The 18,048-nt window shown below is 44.3% G+C and overlaps 1 protein-coding gene across 7 annotated transcripts in view; it reads left to right on the forward strand.

Annotated features, from left to right (window-relative positions):
• LOC126346425 (uncharacterized) overlaps nucleotides 1-17,812 on the forward strand; it is an 80,928-nt gene extending 63,116 nt beyond the window's left edge. For 2 of the 7 annotated variants that reach the window (XM_050002186.1, XM_050002185.1), the window contains exons 2-4: nucleotides 1,569-1,643; nucleotides 7,555-7,806; nucleotides 15,733-17,812. In XM_050002186.1, coding sequence (XP_049858143.1) covers nucleotides 1,569-1,643; nucleotides 7,555-7,806; nucleotides 15,733-17,471 — 2,066 coding nt within the window. In that variant the 3' untranslated portion in view covers nucleotides 17,472-17,812. The remainder of the gene's footprint in view (nucleotides 1-1,568; nucleotides 1,644-7,554; nucleotides 7,807-15,732) is intronic. The other 5 variants (XM_050002193.1, XM_050002191.1, XM_050002189.1 and 2 more) reach the window with 5 other exon arrangements.
• Nucleotides 17,813-18,048: the final 236 nt, after the last annotated feature.

Here is an 18,048-nt window from a genome sequence, read left to right on the forward strand (position 1 = left end):
CAATTCTCGGCAGTGTTACGCCTTGTGTATGATACTAGCGCCATCTGGGTATATGTATATCGCTATCCTGTGACTTTTGTCACTTCGTTGCATTCACTCTCGCACTTAGCTTGCACCAACTCATTCCCCTAGCCTTACATTGGTACTATTTCCACATCCTATCCCAATGAAACTCCAACTGCCTTTTTCCTTAATGACTACGAAATCCACCCAGAGATCCTCCAGTCCTTTCAGCTCTAACAAAATACTGCTCTCAATATCGGGATTCCACTTCACCAGGTCAAGGTCACAACCCCTTCCCGACGCCCCCTCCCCCCCCCCCCCGAATGCCCCCCTTCCTCCCCCACACAGCTTCCATCTCTCCCTTTCCAAACACTTGGCCAACGATCCTCCTCTCACTGTTCCATCCCACATCCTTTCCAAAACACGCTCTCTCCAACAACCCTCTTCACCTAATGGTAATTTACTGTAATTTCACTAAAGTTAAGTGCTTCGCTTTTATATTTGATTGGCATTGTTTTAAAAGAGAATCATAATTTACGTAAATCTTCAGTGACAAACGTCTGTTTTAATAACTTAAAAAACAAAAATATTTAATGTTTTTAATGTTGCTATAAAGTACGTGCGTTTTATAAATGCACTCGGTCGAAGAGGGGCAATCTTGCTCTGCCACCCCATCCTCGCCTTGATGGATGACAGAATGAAACATAAACAACAATGAAAAATCCGGCTAAATCTGCCTACACCCTGATGCAGGTCGCTGTAACACGACCGAAACGTCAGTTATTTTATCATTTTAAGTATTTTATTCAACCGCCTTGATGCAGTGGTGACACCGGCTCCTGTCAGATCGCCGAAGTTAAGCGCTGTCGGGCTTGGGTTGCACATGGGTGAGTGACCGTACGGGTCCGCCGAACGCTGTTGGCAAGCAGGGTGCACTCAGCCCTTTAGTGGCCAACTGAAGAGCTACTTGACTGAGAAGTAGCGGCTCTGGTCAGGAAAGCTGACAACGTCCGGGAGAGCGGTATGCTTACCACGTGCCCCTCCATATCCGCATCCAGTGACGCCTAACGCTGAGGATGACCCGGCGGCCGGTCGACAGTTTTGGGCCTTCCGAGGCCTGTTCGAACGGACCTTAGTTTTTAACTGTTTTAGAACGTGAGGCAGCACTACGCTCAGAAAGATTTTATTGAAAATACAGTAACTAATTTCATTGCAGAAAAGATTTTTTTCGATCAAGTAAACAAAGCTAGTGAGACACGTTTCTTGTGGAAATCAGTTGACTTCAAAATATGCTAGTGTTCTTGTAAGTGTTTTATTGTGTTTCCCACTGTGGTTAAATAATGCAATACCTGCGTGGTTGCTGTTGTTTCATTAAACGTGCACTAAACATATTAATAGTGCCTGATGCAACTGAATATTTCTGTGGAGTGCAACGCTGGTCTCGGACGTCATACAGCGGCGTACGGCGAGGCAGCGGGAACTACGACAGAAAGAGTGCTGGAGCGTGCAGTCGCGGTTACGCAAAGGCCAGGCTTTGATGTTGTTGTGGTGTTGTGTTGTTGCAGGCGGCGTCAAGGGCGTGAAAGGCATCGCGGCTGGCGTCGGACGTCCCTCAGGCAGCGGGTCCCTATCTGGTGACGGTAAGTGTCTGCTTATAGGCAACGGCAATACGTGACGCCTGCATGGAACGGCAAAGAACAGAAAAAAAAACGAATTTAATCCTTCGTATCTACATCGTTGTACCGTTTGTATTTTCTTGTTGCCATCTGTAACAGAATGTATGAAATCGAGATCTCGTTCTCTTTCTCTGTCTATCTATGTACCTACCTATCTCTCTAACGTCCGAAACCGGTGGCGTAATAATTTTATGTTGGAGCTCCTGGAGCTGCCATTCAATAAAGCTAGCACTGGCAGTCGTGGGTGCACTGTGTGTTAGCAGAAATGTTGGGCTAAATAATATTACACGTAGTGTTGCACGACGTCGGTATTCTAGCCTGTTATTTCAGTGACTGTCTTATAGACAGACCCTCAATACTCTTTCTCCTGATGAAACGGAGTTACATTTGTATCGGAATCTGATCTCGCAGAACATTTTGGTGTTCTGAAAATTTTCTGCACTAACATCGAGAACCTGTGCGTGATGTGAAGATCCGAGTCCGAAGTGCAATTAGTTCGACACATACTTTCGGGCCGATCTTTGACCACAAAATGCTAATTTATAGTGGCTTTGTGACCAACATATTAAATCTTCTAAATTTCTTCAGCCGCGTCAAGTGATTTAAAATCCAGGAACTTTCGGCCAATTGCTCCTCGGCCATTGTCAAGTGCCGATTGTTGTGTGACTGCTGCTGACGTCCTTACACAGATTTGCTGACTTCTTTGACGTCACTGGTGCTCACTCCAGAGTCATTTGCGGTAATGTTTTCGTTGCGCAGTCTTCAGACATCCCATGCCCAGGTCTCAAGCTCTGCTTACCTGCAGGCCCGCGGCGTAGGGTAGCCGAGTTGTCTGGGGCGCGTAGCCACGGTTCGCGGGGGGTCTACCCGTCGGAGTTTCGAATCTTCCCTCGAACACGGATGTGTGTGTTGTCCTTAACGTAATTTAATTTAATTAGGTTAAGTAATGTGTACGCCTAGGGACCGATGACTTCAGCAATTTGGTCCCATAGAACGTTACCACAAATTTCCAGTTTCCTGCAGGCCGTGGTCATTATTGAAGGTCTTGCGACAAATTTTATACCGATTCCTGCTTTGTGACATTACATTAATAAAGCCGGAAACCTGCTGTTAGGCACAGGTTTGGAGCAAGTGAGAGAAACGTTGAAGCGATGGGGGAAGGGGGGGGGGGGGGGGGTGCGCAGCGAACTGTACTACGGTCTGAAATGAGCAGCAAGTGACGTCACAAAAGGAGAGAACCGTGACAGAATTTTATCAATTTGTATCGCCGCGAAAATAATTCATGTATAATGGGATCTTTACTTTTCTTCAGAGATCTAACAAGTGACGAATAACCCTATGATTATTTCTTGCACCACCATCGAATTGAACACATTTCCAAAACGACTATGACAGTTTTCCGATGTGTTTTTGATCATAGGAAGTATCCTATTTCACGATCAGCTTCTAAATCATGCACAGACTTCAATATTCAGCTGATACTTGTGTTCAACAACAATGTGTGACAGCTGGTCAGTCGATACACTACAGGTAATCTGGAAGTTTCAGTTTCAGTTAATGCTGAAATATGCAAAGGTTTTCTAAGCCCACTCCTAATTGGTCTTCTTTATTCTTGTCACACAAACCGAACAACGGCCCGGCCTGTCAGGCGGAGATCGCAGTCACAGTGTACCTGCGGCGATATTTATTCCCGCTGAGCCCAGGAAGCAGCGGTTGCGTCGAACGTGAACGAGGTACTGGCAGAAGTGAAGCTGTGAGGACGGGGCGTGAGTCGTCCTTGGGTAGCTCAGATGGTAGAGCACTTGCCCGCGAAAGGCAAAGGTGCCAAATTCGAGTCCCGGTCCGGCAAACAGTTTTAATCTGCCAGGAAGTTTCATGTTAGCGCACACTCCGCTGCAGAGTGAAAATGTCATTCTGGAAACATCCCCCAGGCTGTGGCTAAGCCATGTCTCCGCAATATCCTTTCTTTCAGGAGTGCTAGTTCAGCAAGTTTCGCAGAAGAGCTTCTGTAAAGTTTGGAAGGTATGTGACGAGTTACTGGCAGAAGTAAAGCTGTGAGGATGGGGCGTGAGTCGTGCTTGATTGCTCAGTTGGTAGAGCACTTGCCCGCGAAAGGCAAAGGTCTCGAGTTCAAGTCTCGGTCCGGCACACAGTTTTAATCTGCCAGGAAATTTCGTGAAACACCATGTTGTTATTCAGGCTTGCTACAGGATGTGCCTCGTAAACACGAAGACGCTTGCGAGTTACGCCCAGTCTGACACCAGCGCATTTCCATTCGACCTTAATCCTTAAGAATGAATTTCCATGAAACCACCTATAGCAGGTATTATTAATAAAAGGGCTTTTCATTAACTACATTTAAAAGGATTTTACAGTCTTCATAACAGGTTGAAATTATGTCAGTATCTGAATGGCTAATGGTTCAAATGGCTCTGAGCACTATGGGACTTAACATCTATGGTCATCAGTCCCCTAGAACTTAGAAATACTTAAACCTAACTAACCTAAGGACATTACACAACACCCAGCCATCACGAGGCAGAGAAAATCCCTGACCCCGCCGGGAATCGAACCCGGGAACCCGGGCGTGGGAAGCGAGAACGCTACCGCACGACCACGAGACGCGGGCTATCTGACTGGATCTTAATAGTATAGCTCTCTCGCATGACACATGCCCATATGTTACCGCATAAAGTAAAAAATCACTGAGGCCAGAAATGTTATTTGTTGCCATGCTGAAAACATGCAACAAAAAGAGCAGAGGAGCTGTTACGTTTTCTCGATGTTTCTCTACTCGAACAGCCTGTATTCTGCCCTCCAACAAAGTCGGAATTCATTAGCGAGAATTGTGTACTGAGTCATAAGATTTTTAAAATTGAAGTTTTCCAAACCACTCGAAACAGTCGGCTTGTACTTTCCATGGAGCGACAGTCAATGATCCATAGCAAATCATTGCCAAGAAGCTCAAGTGTACTTGCCGACGTCACAAGCAGAAGATGAAGAGGCAAAGAACGTGTAATTAAGTATGCAAGGATCGTCCGTATCAAAGACTTGGGATCCTATATTAGATCCAGAATATAACATAACTTTGGAAGACTTGCGGTTACATAACTCAGAAGGAATAGATAACGGGTGTTCGGAATTTCTAAAAAACATTGGAAGAGGTGGCAACTAGCGAATTTTCAAGTTGGTCTGTAGAATCTACGAGGCGGTAGATATACCATCAGACTGCCAGAAAAATATACACAGAATTCCTAAGACAGCAAGGACCGGTAAGCGGGAGAACTATCGCACAGTTGACTTAGCAGCTCGTGCATCCAAACTGCAGGCATCAATAATACACAGAAGAATGGAAAATAATATTGAAGACCAGTTAAATGCCGATCAGTTTAGCTTTCAGAAAGGTAAAAGCACCAAAGAAGCAGTGTTGATAAAAGAAAAACAAAATGAGACTCGTTGATAAGATCTTCAACCCAGAGAAAGCTTTCGACAATGTAAATTCCTGCAATTTCGAAATACTGAATAGATATTAGCACCTTACAAGGAAAGAGGGTAACGTACAATATGTACAAGAACGAAGAGGTTAATGATAAGAATGGAAGGCCAAAGATGGTGTTCGGATTGAAAAGGGTGTAGCACATGGATGCAGCCTTTCTTCCGTGCTGTTTAGCATGTACGCTAAGGAAGAAACGGCGCAAATAAAAGAAAGGTTCATGAGTAGGATTGAAATTCAGGGCGAAAAGATAGCAATGATAAGATTTGCTGATGGTGTAAAAGTGGGTAAGAATTACAGGTGGTGCTGAATGGCATGAATAGACTAATGCGACGACGATGTATATTGAGAGTCCTCCGAAGAAAGACAAAAGTAATGGGGAGTATCAGAAATGGGAGTAGCACAAACTTGACACTAGAATTTGGTGAAACGTAAGTAGACGAATTTTTTTGCCTTGGAAGCAAAATAACACGTGACTGACGAAGCAAGGAGGACACAAAAAGCAGAATAGTGCAACGAAGGAGACTGTCCTGGCCAGAACAAGTCCACTAGTATTAAACATCGTCCTTAATTTGACAACGAAATTTGTGAGGCCGTTCGTTTGGAGCACAGCCTCGTATAAACGTGAATGATGGGTTGAGGGAAATCAGAATAGAAGCGGTGCGTTTAAAATTTGGTGCTATAGAAGTATGTTGAAAATTAGGTGGACTTATATGGTGACGAGAGAGGAAATTCTTCGCAGAGTCGGTGAAGAAAAGAAAATATACAGAACATTGACAAGAAGAAGGGAGAGGATGATAAAACAACAGATATTAATCAAAATATCCACGGGTGTACTGCCGGTCTAGAGTGTCCAACGGGCACAATATTTCGGCGATCAAACATGTCGCCATCATCAGGTGAACTGACGGACTGAGCTCCTGTGAACGTGCCGGCACGGAGATCCGTACGCTATGGCTGCTCAGGGGGAACATAGCGTACGGATCTCCGTGCCGGCACGTTCACAGGAGCTCAGTCCGTCAGTTCACCTGATGATGGCGACATGTTTGATCGCCGAAATATTGTGCCCGTTGGACACTCTAGACCGGCAGTACACCCGTGGATATTTTGATTATCAAATACGCCGGGAGAAACTCAAGAATCACAACAGATATTAACTTTTATGGTACTAGAAGGAGTAGGTAAAAACCGTTACGGAAGACACAGGCATAAATGTATCCGAAAACGTATTCCGACATACAAAAGCTTGTCGCTATTTTGTCAACTGTGGGCCTAAAGCAACCTCGGCGAGTTTACGGCCATATTCACGCATCATTCACATCTGTAAATGCAATATTTTGAAAAGTGTAGCACTTTGAAAACGATTGAATCATTTATAGTAGCGCTGCAGAATAACGCATTTCGGAAGACAACGTTCGCACCGTCACACACTCAGCTCATTTGATTAACGCCCTGAAAATTCTAACAAAACATTCCAAGCACTCATAAAATAAAAACACGTTGGACAATGCATCCTCGCCTTACGTTAAAATCGTCCGCTTCTGTTAGGACAAACTAAATTTTGTAAAACCAGTTACGCTGGTATGGGTATTTTTTATTTGAACTTTAGGCTTGTTTCCGCTATACAGCTGTCATCAGATTATCTGTAGTAGAAAGTTTTATAAATTTTGGTACGTTTGTTGCATAACAAGAGTTGTTTATGGATAATATCATGCAACCTTATTGAATTTTATACTTTGTATTAATTTTGCCTTTTTACTTTCTATTCGTATAAGGCGCAAAATGTTCTCCATTATATTATATGACATACAGTAAATTGCATACTTCAAATATTTTTAAAGTTTTTAGTGTGGGTGTCGACAAGCTGATCATGACATTGCCTCTCGAAATGTTTTTTTTTATATTAAAGCGATTGAATGCTAGCAATTATTGACGATGAAGCATAGCATCATCAACCTCACGAATTGATAATAATATTAAATCATGCACTATTCATTTTATTTTTGTTGTGTTTTATTGGTTTTGGATTGATTTGCTACATTATCTATTTTATTTGTCCCACATAAATTATATAGTAATGTACCGCCTAACCTTTGAATTGGACCTAAAAATATTACAAATATAAAATATTTCGTTGGTAGTCCGTAGATATGGTTCTGGGAAGAGAAGATACTTTTGTGTTAATAACACACAGAAGACACAAAATAACTTTTCAAACTGTTGTAATGTACAAACGCTATTTTGAGACGAAAAGGTTGGCACAAGAGAGGAGTTGCTAATAGGCCGCTTCAAATCAGTCACAAGCCTGATGGCTTGAAACAAGATGCTGACACCGGTCCACACCTACTGACGGTGTTTGCCTTTCTCCGCTGTGTGGCACAGGCGCGTGGGCGGGCTCTGGCAGCTCCTCCAAGTCGTCGGCGTCGGCGTCGTCGTGGACGTCGGGCGGCGGCTCCGGCAGCGCCAGCGGCAGCCAGTCGGGCAGCAGCTCCTCCTCCTCCGGCACTGGAGGCTCGGGCTCCGGCTCCAGCAGCAACGCCGGCTCCTCCTCCTCCGCGGGCTCCCTGGCAGGAGCCGGCGGCTCAGCCTCTGGAAGCCACAGCGCCAGCCACGCCGGATCTGCGTCCGGGTCAGGTGGGAGCACACTTCAGTACACAGTCTTACGATTCCACTGGCTTCTAGAGTGCCAAATCTCAGCGAACAGCCCAAAGCTCTTCGGTGACGTCCTCGTCCACGGTTGGACAGTAGAACTAGGCTGTGTAGCGGCTGCCCGTACTGAGGTTCTGACGCTGAGGCTCTGACGCTGAGGTTCTGACACTGAGGTTCTGACTCTGAGGTTCTGACCTCTGTACAGCAACGGTGCTGGCAGTCTTCTAATCGTCAATTTTTCCTACCTACTTTTATTTCTCTTTGTCTACATACGTACAGCTGATGCTAAGACGTTTTCGCTAGAAAATTTCTTAATATTCAATTAAAAGGAAAACGTCACAATTCCTGTACTGGTCAGTAAATAAGAATCCATCAGTTCATAAACCAATGACTTTATTTGACGCGATTCGGTTAGAACCCGTTCTCAGATTGTCTGTAAACCAGATATACATAGAAAAAAAAAAAAACAGAAAATGTAGCTACACAAAGAATATACGAGAGTATCAAATTAAACAAGTATTTTCAAAGTTAAGGAGCTGAAATTCACAACATGAACATCTTGTTGATGAGATATATAAGGGAGCCGGCAGGTGTGGCCGAGCGGTTCTAGGCGCTACAGTCTGGAGCCGCGCGACCGCTATGGTCGCAGGTTCGAATCCTGTCTCGGGCATGGATGTGTGTGATATCCTTAGGTTAGTTAGGTTTAAGTATTTCTAATTCCCGTAGTGCTCAGAGCCATTTGAACCATTTTGAGATATATAAAGGCAGCATCTAACAAACAAAGACGTTACGACAAACTGACCAGCTACAGCCCGATAACCGGGGAGACAGTTTAAGCCACCAGAGGATGAACGCAAAAGTTGTGCCGCGTAGCGGAAAAAGCACATTTTTTTCTTTTTGATAAAAAAATGTAGCATATAAAATTACATAAATACAGTTACATAAATTCAAACATTCATACAAAATTACATAAGTAGACCAAATGAATAAAGACAAGTTAATAAGGTACAAAAACAAATGAAAGCAGCCGTTAGAGAGGGTATAGATTAGGTGAGGGAGATCGTGCAAGTAAAACTAGTTAAAAGACAAAATAAATAACGTAATAATAAAAGACTATACGACCACAAAGCAAAATAGAGGGCATAATATAATTTCCAACATCATTAAACTTAGCAGTAACAACCTTTTCAGTACATGAGCATTAACCACAACAATAGAATTCAAGGTTGCTGTGAACTCGAACCCTCAAGAAGTACAATCAACAAAAGTGATAAGTACTGGAAAAAGCTGCATAGATGTAGAGGTATAAAGAAAGGGATAATACATGCGGAAACGCTTGAAATTACACGTCCAATATTTCACTGAATATTTAAAAGAACTACTTGCGTCTAGACGACAGCTGTTCGCTCAGAATTTAATTTTGAGCTGCGCGACTGGTGTATAAAGTTTCTAATTCCTCTAATACATCCAACCTATGCCCTTTTGGCTGAACATGGAGCATCTGCAGTCCTCTCTCTATCGCAACATAAGCTGCCCGTCTGCTTTGTTAAACTACGTTCCTGGTCATCGCGTTCCAACTAGTCAGTCAGTCTGCCGTGACCGCTTGTCAGTTACATAGTGTCTTCATATATCTTATTACCAAGATGTTCACGATGTGTATTTCAGCTGTTTACTTTTGACTGTATTGTAGTTTCATACTCTTGCATATTTTTATAGTTACTTTTTATGTTATTTGCTATGTATTTCTGGTGTGCAGGCTATCTTAGATCGGGCTCTACCCGGAATGCGTCAAATAAAGTCACTGGTTTATTAGCTCGTGGCTTCATACTTAGCGACCAATATAAGAATTGTGCAGTACTCCTACTGATATGCAACATGGTCGCATTCTTCCTATGTGACCTTATCTCACAACTGAAAGTGTAATGCGCTGCAATCAGATGAAACCAGAAACAGTAGATAATGGCCACAGGTCCACCTCACCTGCTCGTGGCAGGGAACGGAGGCGGTGCATCTGGAGGCAGCCACACACGAGCTGTCGTCAATGCGCCGGTTAAGAGACCAGACAGTAGCTTTCCGGTCATCTTTAAATTATAAGGGGCACTCAAATGAAAACGAGACAACTGAAAAACAACAAATAAACTGTTCATTATTTCGAAAGTAATCACCATATCTGTTAATACATTTATACCACTGTCAAAAAAAAAAAAAAAACGGTCAATGACTTGATGGAAAGATGTTTGCGATTGCCTACGGAACCATGATTGTGCACAGGCGTGCACCTTTTCGTCGGAAGCAAATTGACTTCAGGACTCCAGAAATATTGAAGGCTAATGAGGGAGATCAGGATTCTATGGAGAATGCGTAAAGGCTGCCCATCGAAACTTCAGCAGCGTAGTCGAAAAAACCCTGGAAATATGTGGGCAGGCATTATCCTGCAACAAATTGATGCCGTCCGTCAACATTACCGGCCGTTCTTAGTTGATGGCGTGGTTAACATTTTTCAAAGCGTCCACGAACCCTGGCGTTCTTGTTGCTTCGATTAAACTGCAGAAATTTCGCTGGGAAGTACTTACACACCAACCACAAAGTCCCGATATCACTTCATGCGATTTCCATATTTTTGGAGCCCTGAAGGAAAACATTCGTGCTGTCGATTTGTCTGGGACGTAGAGGTGCACGATTGGATACAATCACCGTTCCGTAGGCAACACCAAACATGTCTCCATGGAAGCATTGACCGTCCTGTCTGTTAGTAGGATAAATGTATCATTATTTATGGTGACAACTCTTGAAATAATAAACAGTTACCTTACTTTTTCCATCTGACTCATTTTCATTTGACTGCCTCTTATACTAGGTAGACGTCTTTGAATTGCACAATAGAGGAAAAAGATCGTTTCACTTTTCTGAGATAACCGGAAGTTCTGTGTCTCACTTCTAGACCTTACGAGCCGTCACCCCTGTCTTTCGTGGTTACCACTAAAAGTTAATGTGATAATAGTAGAGATACCTCCATTGGTCTCTGCTACTCGATGAAATTTTGGAAGGAAAAAGAATTAACCTGTGTACTATACGTGATTACTGACATAAGCAGAGCTAGCTGAGGCTAGGAGAGTCGTGACATGTAAACTTCAACATGACATTGACCAGGAATCGACCGTCACAGATTCGGCGCAACTATCGTGATGCAGATTCTACTGTCTGTTCAGAAAACTTGGTGTTTCAAGCATTAGTATCTCTTTTGTTTACCTTCCTCCGAGGTGGAGACCAAACTTGTTCCACGCATTTACGAGTGCAGCACGAACTAATCACGGAGCGCTTGTGTCCTTCAAGTGTCTCCTTGAGGGCATTGCCGTTTTATGGTGAAAATGATATTAATAATTGGCACCCGTGTGGTGCTTGGTGGGGACACGTTGACAGTTGCTATTTTCCCTTCGACGGCTTGAGCATCTCCCGCTTGTCTGGTCTCAGCATTCCTAAGCCTATAAGACTGCAGTGCTATGGAAATGAGCCTTTGGCGTCATTGGCCGTGAGGCCCCTTGCGAGGCAGGTCCGGCCGCCTTGGTGCAGGTCTTATCACATTCGACGCCACATTGGCCGACCTGCACGCCGGATGGGGGATGGAATGATGATGAAGACAACACCCAGTCCCTGAGCGGAGAAAATCTCCGACCCATCCGGGAATCGAACCCGAGCCCGTAGGACGGCAATCCGTCACACTGACCAAGCAGCTATCGGGGCACTGCAGTGCTATGAATTTGCACAAGCGGAATCTAGCAAACATGGTGTCGCGTCAGATCTAACACAGCTGTGGCGCCAGAAACCTCGACGTAGTAAGTCCGGCATCCAGGCCGTTTTGTCTACGGATAAAAGCGGAACAACAGTGAGAGCGCCTGCGGTTTTACTGTTTGTCCATCACTGTCGGCCAGCGCTTCTAGTTTCGTCTCTCGGTTTCCTCCAAGTTGAAACTGTCGGCAGTAGTAAGCTACGGTAGTATATCGTTGACAGTGCACATGTTGTCTGTTAATGGACAAACTTATGCTTACCTGCTCATCTGAATTGAAACCTTTTATGTGAAGCATTATGTACATAATCAAGACTCTTTTATTGTATTTTTGAAGCCTCTTGTCACAGAAATGGTACCACGACCGGTTTTCACTTCTTAAAAAGTCAGGATCACATGGTCCTTTTAAAAAGACAGGAAACAATACTAAGAAACTACACAGCTGAACCAAACTTCTGCCTACATCTACACGCATTTGAATAAGTTACGTAGTAGTTTGTCACGTACAATTGAGAAATGTCGAGACAGAAAGACGTTCACTATGTGGACGTATTCTGATCGGTGCAACATAAGGCTAGAGTTAATTGCATAAGAGCATAAATCTTACACCTTTCAAAACGCAAACATGAAATCGAAAATATCAATATAACTAATTCGTCTCGATGGGCGATGGATCCACCACATTCAGAGCGGACACACAGCTACGTCCAATCTCCTGTGGGAATCTCAGAGAAGCGAGCATGAAGTACTATGGACAGGGACAGCGGATAGGTGGCGCTACGTGGGAATGTGGGTCAGCCGAGAGGTATGCCGAAGTAGTCCGCGCATTTGCGATAAAACCGGTGTCTCGGTGACGCAGTGGTTAACGCAACTACCCTATTAAGTGGGAGATCACGGGTCCGAATCCCAGCCCGGCACCCATTTTCACTTGCCACTGCTGTTGCCGCACATAGTCCTGATGCAACTAATATCAGTAATCTCTTCCCTTTCCTTCTCTTTGTCCCCCGTCCTCCTTCAATTTACATAATCAAAATACAAAATTGATTTTTGAAGATTTTCGCCTCAAAGTAAATAACTGACCGAAATCACGTAACTACAAGTGTAGGTAGTTCGACACGCACTTGGGTTAGATGCCTGCAAACAGACCTCCGTCGGTCACAAGTGTGCACTGACTAAACGGTATGAAACACATGTTACGTGCAGATACAGTTAGCAAGTGCGAACCGTCAGAAAAAGAAACTTTAACAAAACAAAAAGTAAAAAAAAAACAGTGAAGACACACCGTAACAGATTAAAAATTATTTAAAATATAGAGATTTTTGTTATTTTTGTGACTGAGGTGTCATGGTTTTTTAGTCAGGGAAACCTAATCTCAGTTCTTCAAGTGTCTCTAAACGCACTCTTTATAAATGTAATGCCACCTAACAGGATGGTAATGTATCATTACATACGTCTTGTGCATTCACAAACATCGTGGAGAGCTGATCATCTAGAAGTGACATTATACAGACACTGAAGAGCCAAAGAAACTAGAACTCCTGCGTTATATCGTGTAGGTCTCCTGCGAGCACACTAAAGTGCTGCAACATGACGTGGCATAGATTCGACTAATATCTTAAGTAGTGCTGGAGGGAAATGACACCATGAATCCCGCACGACTCTCCATAAATCCGTAAGAGTACGAGGGGGTGGAGATCTCTTCCGAACAGCACGTCTCAAGGCATCCCAGGTATGCTAGATATCCTCAATAATATTCATGTAGGTGGAGTTTTTAAACTCAGAAGAATTCTTGGAGCCACTCTTTAGCAATTCTGGACGTATGGTGTGTTGCATTGTCCTGCTGGAATTGCCCAAGTCGTTCGGAATGCACACTAGACATGAATGGATGCAGCTGATCAGAAAGGATTCTTGCGTACGTGTCACCTTTCAGACTCGTATCTAGACGTGTCACGGGGTCCCATATCCCTCAAACTGCACACGCCCCACACGAATACAGAGCCTCCACCAGCTTGAAAAGTCTCCTGCTAACATACAGGGTTCCATGGATTCATGATGTTGTCTCCATACCCGTACACGTCCTTCCGCTAGAAACAGTTTCAAACGAGACTCAACCGAAACTTCGTGGCAGATTAAAACTGCGTGCCGGACCGAGACTCGAAGTCGGGACCTTTACCTTTCGCGGGCAAGTGCTCTACCAGTTTTAATCTGCCAGGAAGTTTCATATCAGCGCACACTCCGCTGTAGAGAGAAAATTTCATTCTGGAGACTCATACGACCAGGTAACATGTTTCCAGACATAAATAGCCCAATGTCGGTGTTTACGGGCCCGAGCGAGGCGTAAAGCTTTGTGTCGTGCAGTCGTCGGGGGTACGCGAGTGGGCCTTCGGCTCCGGAAACCCATATCGATGATGTTTCGTTCAATGATTCACACGCTGACACTTCTTGATGCCCCAGCAACGAAACCTGCAGCAATTTGCTGAAGGCTTGCCCTTCTGTCATGTTGAACGATTCTTTTCAGTCGTCGTTGATCCCGTTCTTACAGAATCTTTTTCTGGCCGCAAAGATGTCGGATATTTGATGTTTTACTGGATTTCCTATATTCAGGGTACACTGATGAAATGGTCGTAGGGGAAAATCCCCACTTCATCGCTACCTCGGAGATGATGTGACACCACGTTTAAACTCACTTAAATCTTGATAACCTGCCATTGTAGCAGCAGTAACTGATCTAACAACTGCACCAATGATGTATTGTCTTACATAGGCGTTGCCGACCGCAGCGCCGTATTCTGTTTACATATTTCTATATTTGAATACACGTGCCTATCTTTGGTGCTTTACTGTATTTCTTCTATCGTATTCTTCCTCTTTTTCTTCCTCTTTTCTTTTTATCGATTAGCAACTGTTGGCGGGGAATATTGATGGCAGTGTGGTACGCACTTATATCCACCCTCTGTGGGAGTCAAGAGGCCTGAAGAAAGCAATGCGGTAAAAATTAATGTTTCTTGTACATCCAATTAAAGAACTTCAATATTGTGCATCTGGGTAGCATCAACATAACCCAGTTTTATACTTACTGGCGGTTTATACGTTAGTAGCTACAGAATTTTAAAAAAATTAGTTCCATAATATGTACTTTTCCAGAAGACAGATAACTCACTGCCACGTTTCTGATCATAGTTTCCCGGCACTCTCAAAGTAAGTTTCATTCTTTCACTGGCCACAGTATTACAGAAAATATCGTAGTCTCAACTACGAGTCTATTTAGGACAGTTTCACAAAAAAGTTTTTAATTTGGCAACAAGCTCGCATAATGTGGCTTAGCTAAGCATTAGGGGGCACATTGCGGATTGGCTGAACATAGTGAACAGTAACATTTCAAGCATATTTTACTGCCGCAAGTTCAAAATATTTACAGTGACCTATCGTTGTGGTCGTATTTATTTCGTAGATAGAAAGAATTTTAATATTTAAATGAGTTTAGTATTCGGATGAAATGCAAGCAGATTTTAAGTGCAGTCTCATAGCAATTTTAATGATTAAACTAGCAACTAATCACCTTCATTGGCACAATACATTTCGTTCACGGTTCCTGTATGTCACGTGATCGAATGGTTTTTAGTGAGAGCATACTTCTCTTTGTCACTTAGTGGGAAATATTGTTCTCCCCAAATGCTAACTGCTCGATGAATATATGTTACATATCGATATTTTAAAGTATAGTCCTAAGAAGTATTGAATATTTATGAATACTTGCCTGAACTACGGTAGCAGTTTCAGATATGGTAAGAATAATCAGAGCTCACACAGAAAGATTTAAGTGTTCGTTCTTCCCACACACTGTTCCAGACTGCAACGGTAGAGAAGTAGCTTTAAGGTGGTTCGATAAACTCTGTCTTAAGCATTTAATTGTGAATTACGGAGTAATCATGTAGATGTAGATGTATGATAGTTTTTTATTTGTGTTTCAGTTTACTTTCTGAATTTTATTTCAAGTAGCAAACATTCTATAACAGAAAATTTAATGATTATATTTCAAAGATAACCAATAAATATTTAAATACTTTCAGTTAAAACGTTTTTATTCCATTTCAATTTACAATGTAACTGTATCACTGTTCCTACAGGTGGCAGCAGCTCTGGGTCTACCTCTGGATCTACATCTGGCAATGTGGGCAGTGGGTCAAGTGGAACAGGAGGTGGAGCAGCTGGAGGGTATGGTGGAATCACTGGAGTGGGATCATCAGGAAGAGGAGGCCTTGGAGGTGCCACAAGTGGTGCAGCAGCCACTGGAGGCAGTGCTGGATCCCAGTCTGGTGGGTCTGGTCATGGTAGTGTTGGAGCAAGTGGTATAGGAGGTGCCTCTGGAGCAGGAGGAATAGGGTTTGGTGCCCATACAGGAGCTGGTGGATATGGAAATGTAGCTGCTGGTCCAGGTGGAAGTGGCGCTGGAGGTTTTGGACCTGGAGGAATTGGTTCTAGCAATAGTGGATCAGTTACAGGAGGCTATGGTTCTTCTGGATCCGGAAATGTCGGAAGAGGAACTGGAACTGGAGGCATTGGAGGCAGTGTTGGTGCACCATCTGGTGGTTTTGGCACAGGTGGAGTTGCTGGTGGCTCAGGGATATCTGGAGGGCATGGTGGTGTGGGTGGCATTGGAGGTATTGGTGGAAGTGGGTCAACTTCCAGTGGACATGGAAATGGAGCAGCTGGTCATGGATCCCAAACTGGGTCTGCAAGCCTTGGTTCAGGTAGTTCATCTGGTGGAGGTGCTGGTGGATCAGGTATATCTGGAGGGTATGGTGGTGTAGGTGGTGCTGGAGGTGTTAGTGGAACTGGGCCAACTGCCAGTGGACAAGGAAGTGGAGCAGCTGGCCAGGGAGCCCAAACTGGGTCTGCTGGCTTTGGTGAAGGTAGCTCATCTGGTGGTGCTACAGGAGGTTATGGAGGCACTGGTGGTATTGCAGGTGGATCAGGATCTGGCATCATTGGTCAAAGTGGTGCTGGCAGTGCTGGTGCAGGTGGTTCAGGAGCTTTTGGTACATCTCAAGGAGGTTCCACTGGAACTGGTGGTGCCTTCAGTAATGGTGGCACAGGAAGTGCTGTGGGACATGGTGGTCCTGGAGGGGCTGGTCATGGTGTGGGAACTGGTGGAGCTGGTAGTGCTGGTGGAAGCCAAGGAGGTTACTCTGGAAGCTCTAGTGGTGGTTCCTCTGGAGCTAGTGGCCTGGGTGGAGTATCTGGTGCTGGTGCTGGCAATTTAGGACATGGTACTGGTGGTTCTGGTGGTTTTCTGGGTCATAGTGGAGCAGGTAGCCATGGTGGAGTAGGAAGCTCTGGTGTTGGTGCTGGTAACTTTGGTACTGGTTCCATTGGAGGAGGTTCTGGAGCTTCTGGGCCTGGTGTGAGTGGTGGTATATCAAGTGGAGGTGTTGGAGGTTATGGTGGAAGTTCTGGTGTTGGAAGTAGTGCTGTTGGTGGAGGCAATCATGCTGGAGGTGCTGCTGTTGGCTCTGGGCACGGAGGTCTCTCCACTGGCTCCTCTGGACACGGTAGCAGTGCTGGCTTAGACTCTGGTTCCTTAGTCGGTGGTGGAGCAGGAGAGTCGGGAACTGGCTCTTCGGCGGGAAGTTCGGCTGGATCCTCCTCTGGAATCTCTGCTGGCGCACTTGGTGGCTCTGGCGGCAGTTCTGGAGGCTCCAAAGCGAGCTCCGGCAGCTCTGCAGGCAGCGACGCCATCGCTGGAACAGGCTCTGGTGCGTCTTCAGGCAGCAAGGCCAGCTCCAGCGCGAGCTCAGGAAGTGGTACGGGCAGAGATGCCCATGGCCGCAAGGGCGTCAAGGGATACCACGGGAGCCACCACTGACACGCAACTCTGTTCGCATCTGCACACAGATAATCATGCTGATTTCTAGCATGTCGCAGTGTATGAACGTTGTGTTCTGCCAAATTGTACAGACATCTATCTGTGATCTATTATACTACATTACATTTCAACGCAATTTTCTAACTGTTCAGTGTACCTGACTCTAAGTTAACAGAAAGTGTGAATTTTTTATTGCGTCATTTGGGTGTAAGAGTCAAGTAAACCGTTTATTTTTACGCAGTGAATTCATTTGCCAATTAATTAACTATTGTCATTTTGTGATACTCATGTATGAATGTTTTTTCTCAGTGAGTATGAAAATATATAACTGTTAACAAATGGATTTTTGTTTCATTAGTTTCCTTCCAAATAATTTTCCTAAATTACGTTCAATTTATATATTCTGTTAGTATTTTGTTATCAACCAATTAAAAATGAACTTGCCCGACAGAAACCTGGTCATGAAAATCACTATATGGCATATTTTGTCCTATTTTGGACGATTCACGGCGTTCTCCTACAGTGGCGGTAATACATAATTTTCATTGTATCGTACTGGTGCACATTGCAGTAGATC

This window comes from Schistocerca gregaria, chromosome 1, assembly GCF_023897955.1.
Source record: "Schistocerca gregaria isolate iqSchGreg1 chromosome 1, iqSchGreg1.2, whole genome shotgun sequence".
Taxonomy (NCBI): Eukaryota; Metazoa; Arthropoda; class Insecta; order Orthoptera; family Acrididae; genus Schistocerca; species Schistocerca gregaria.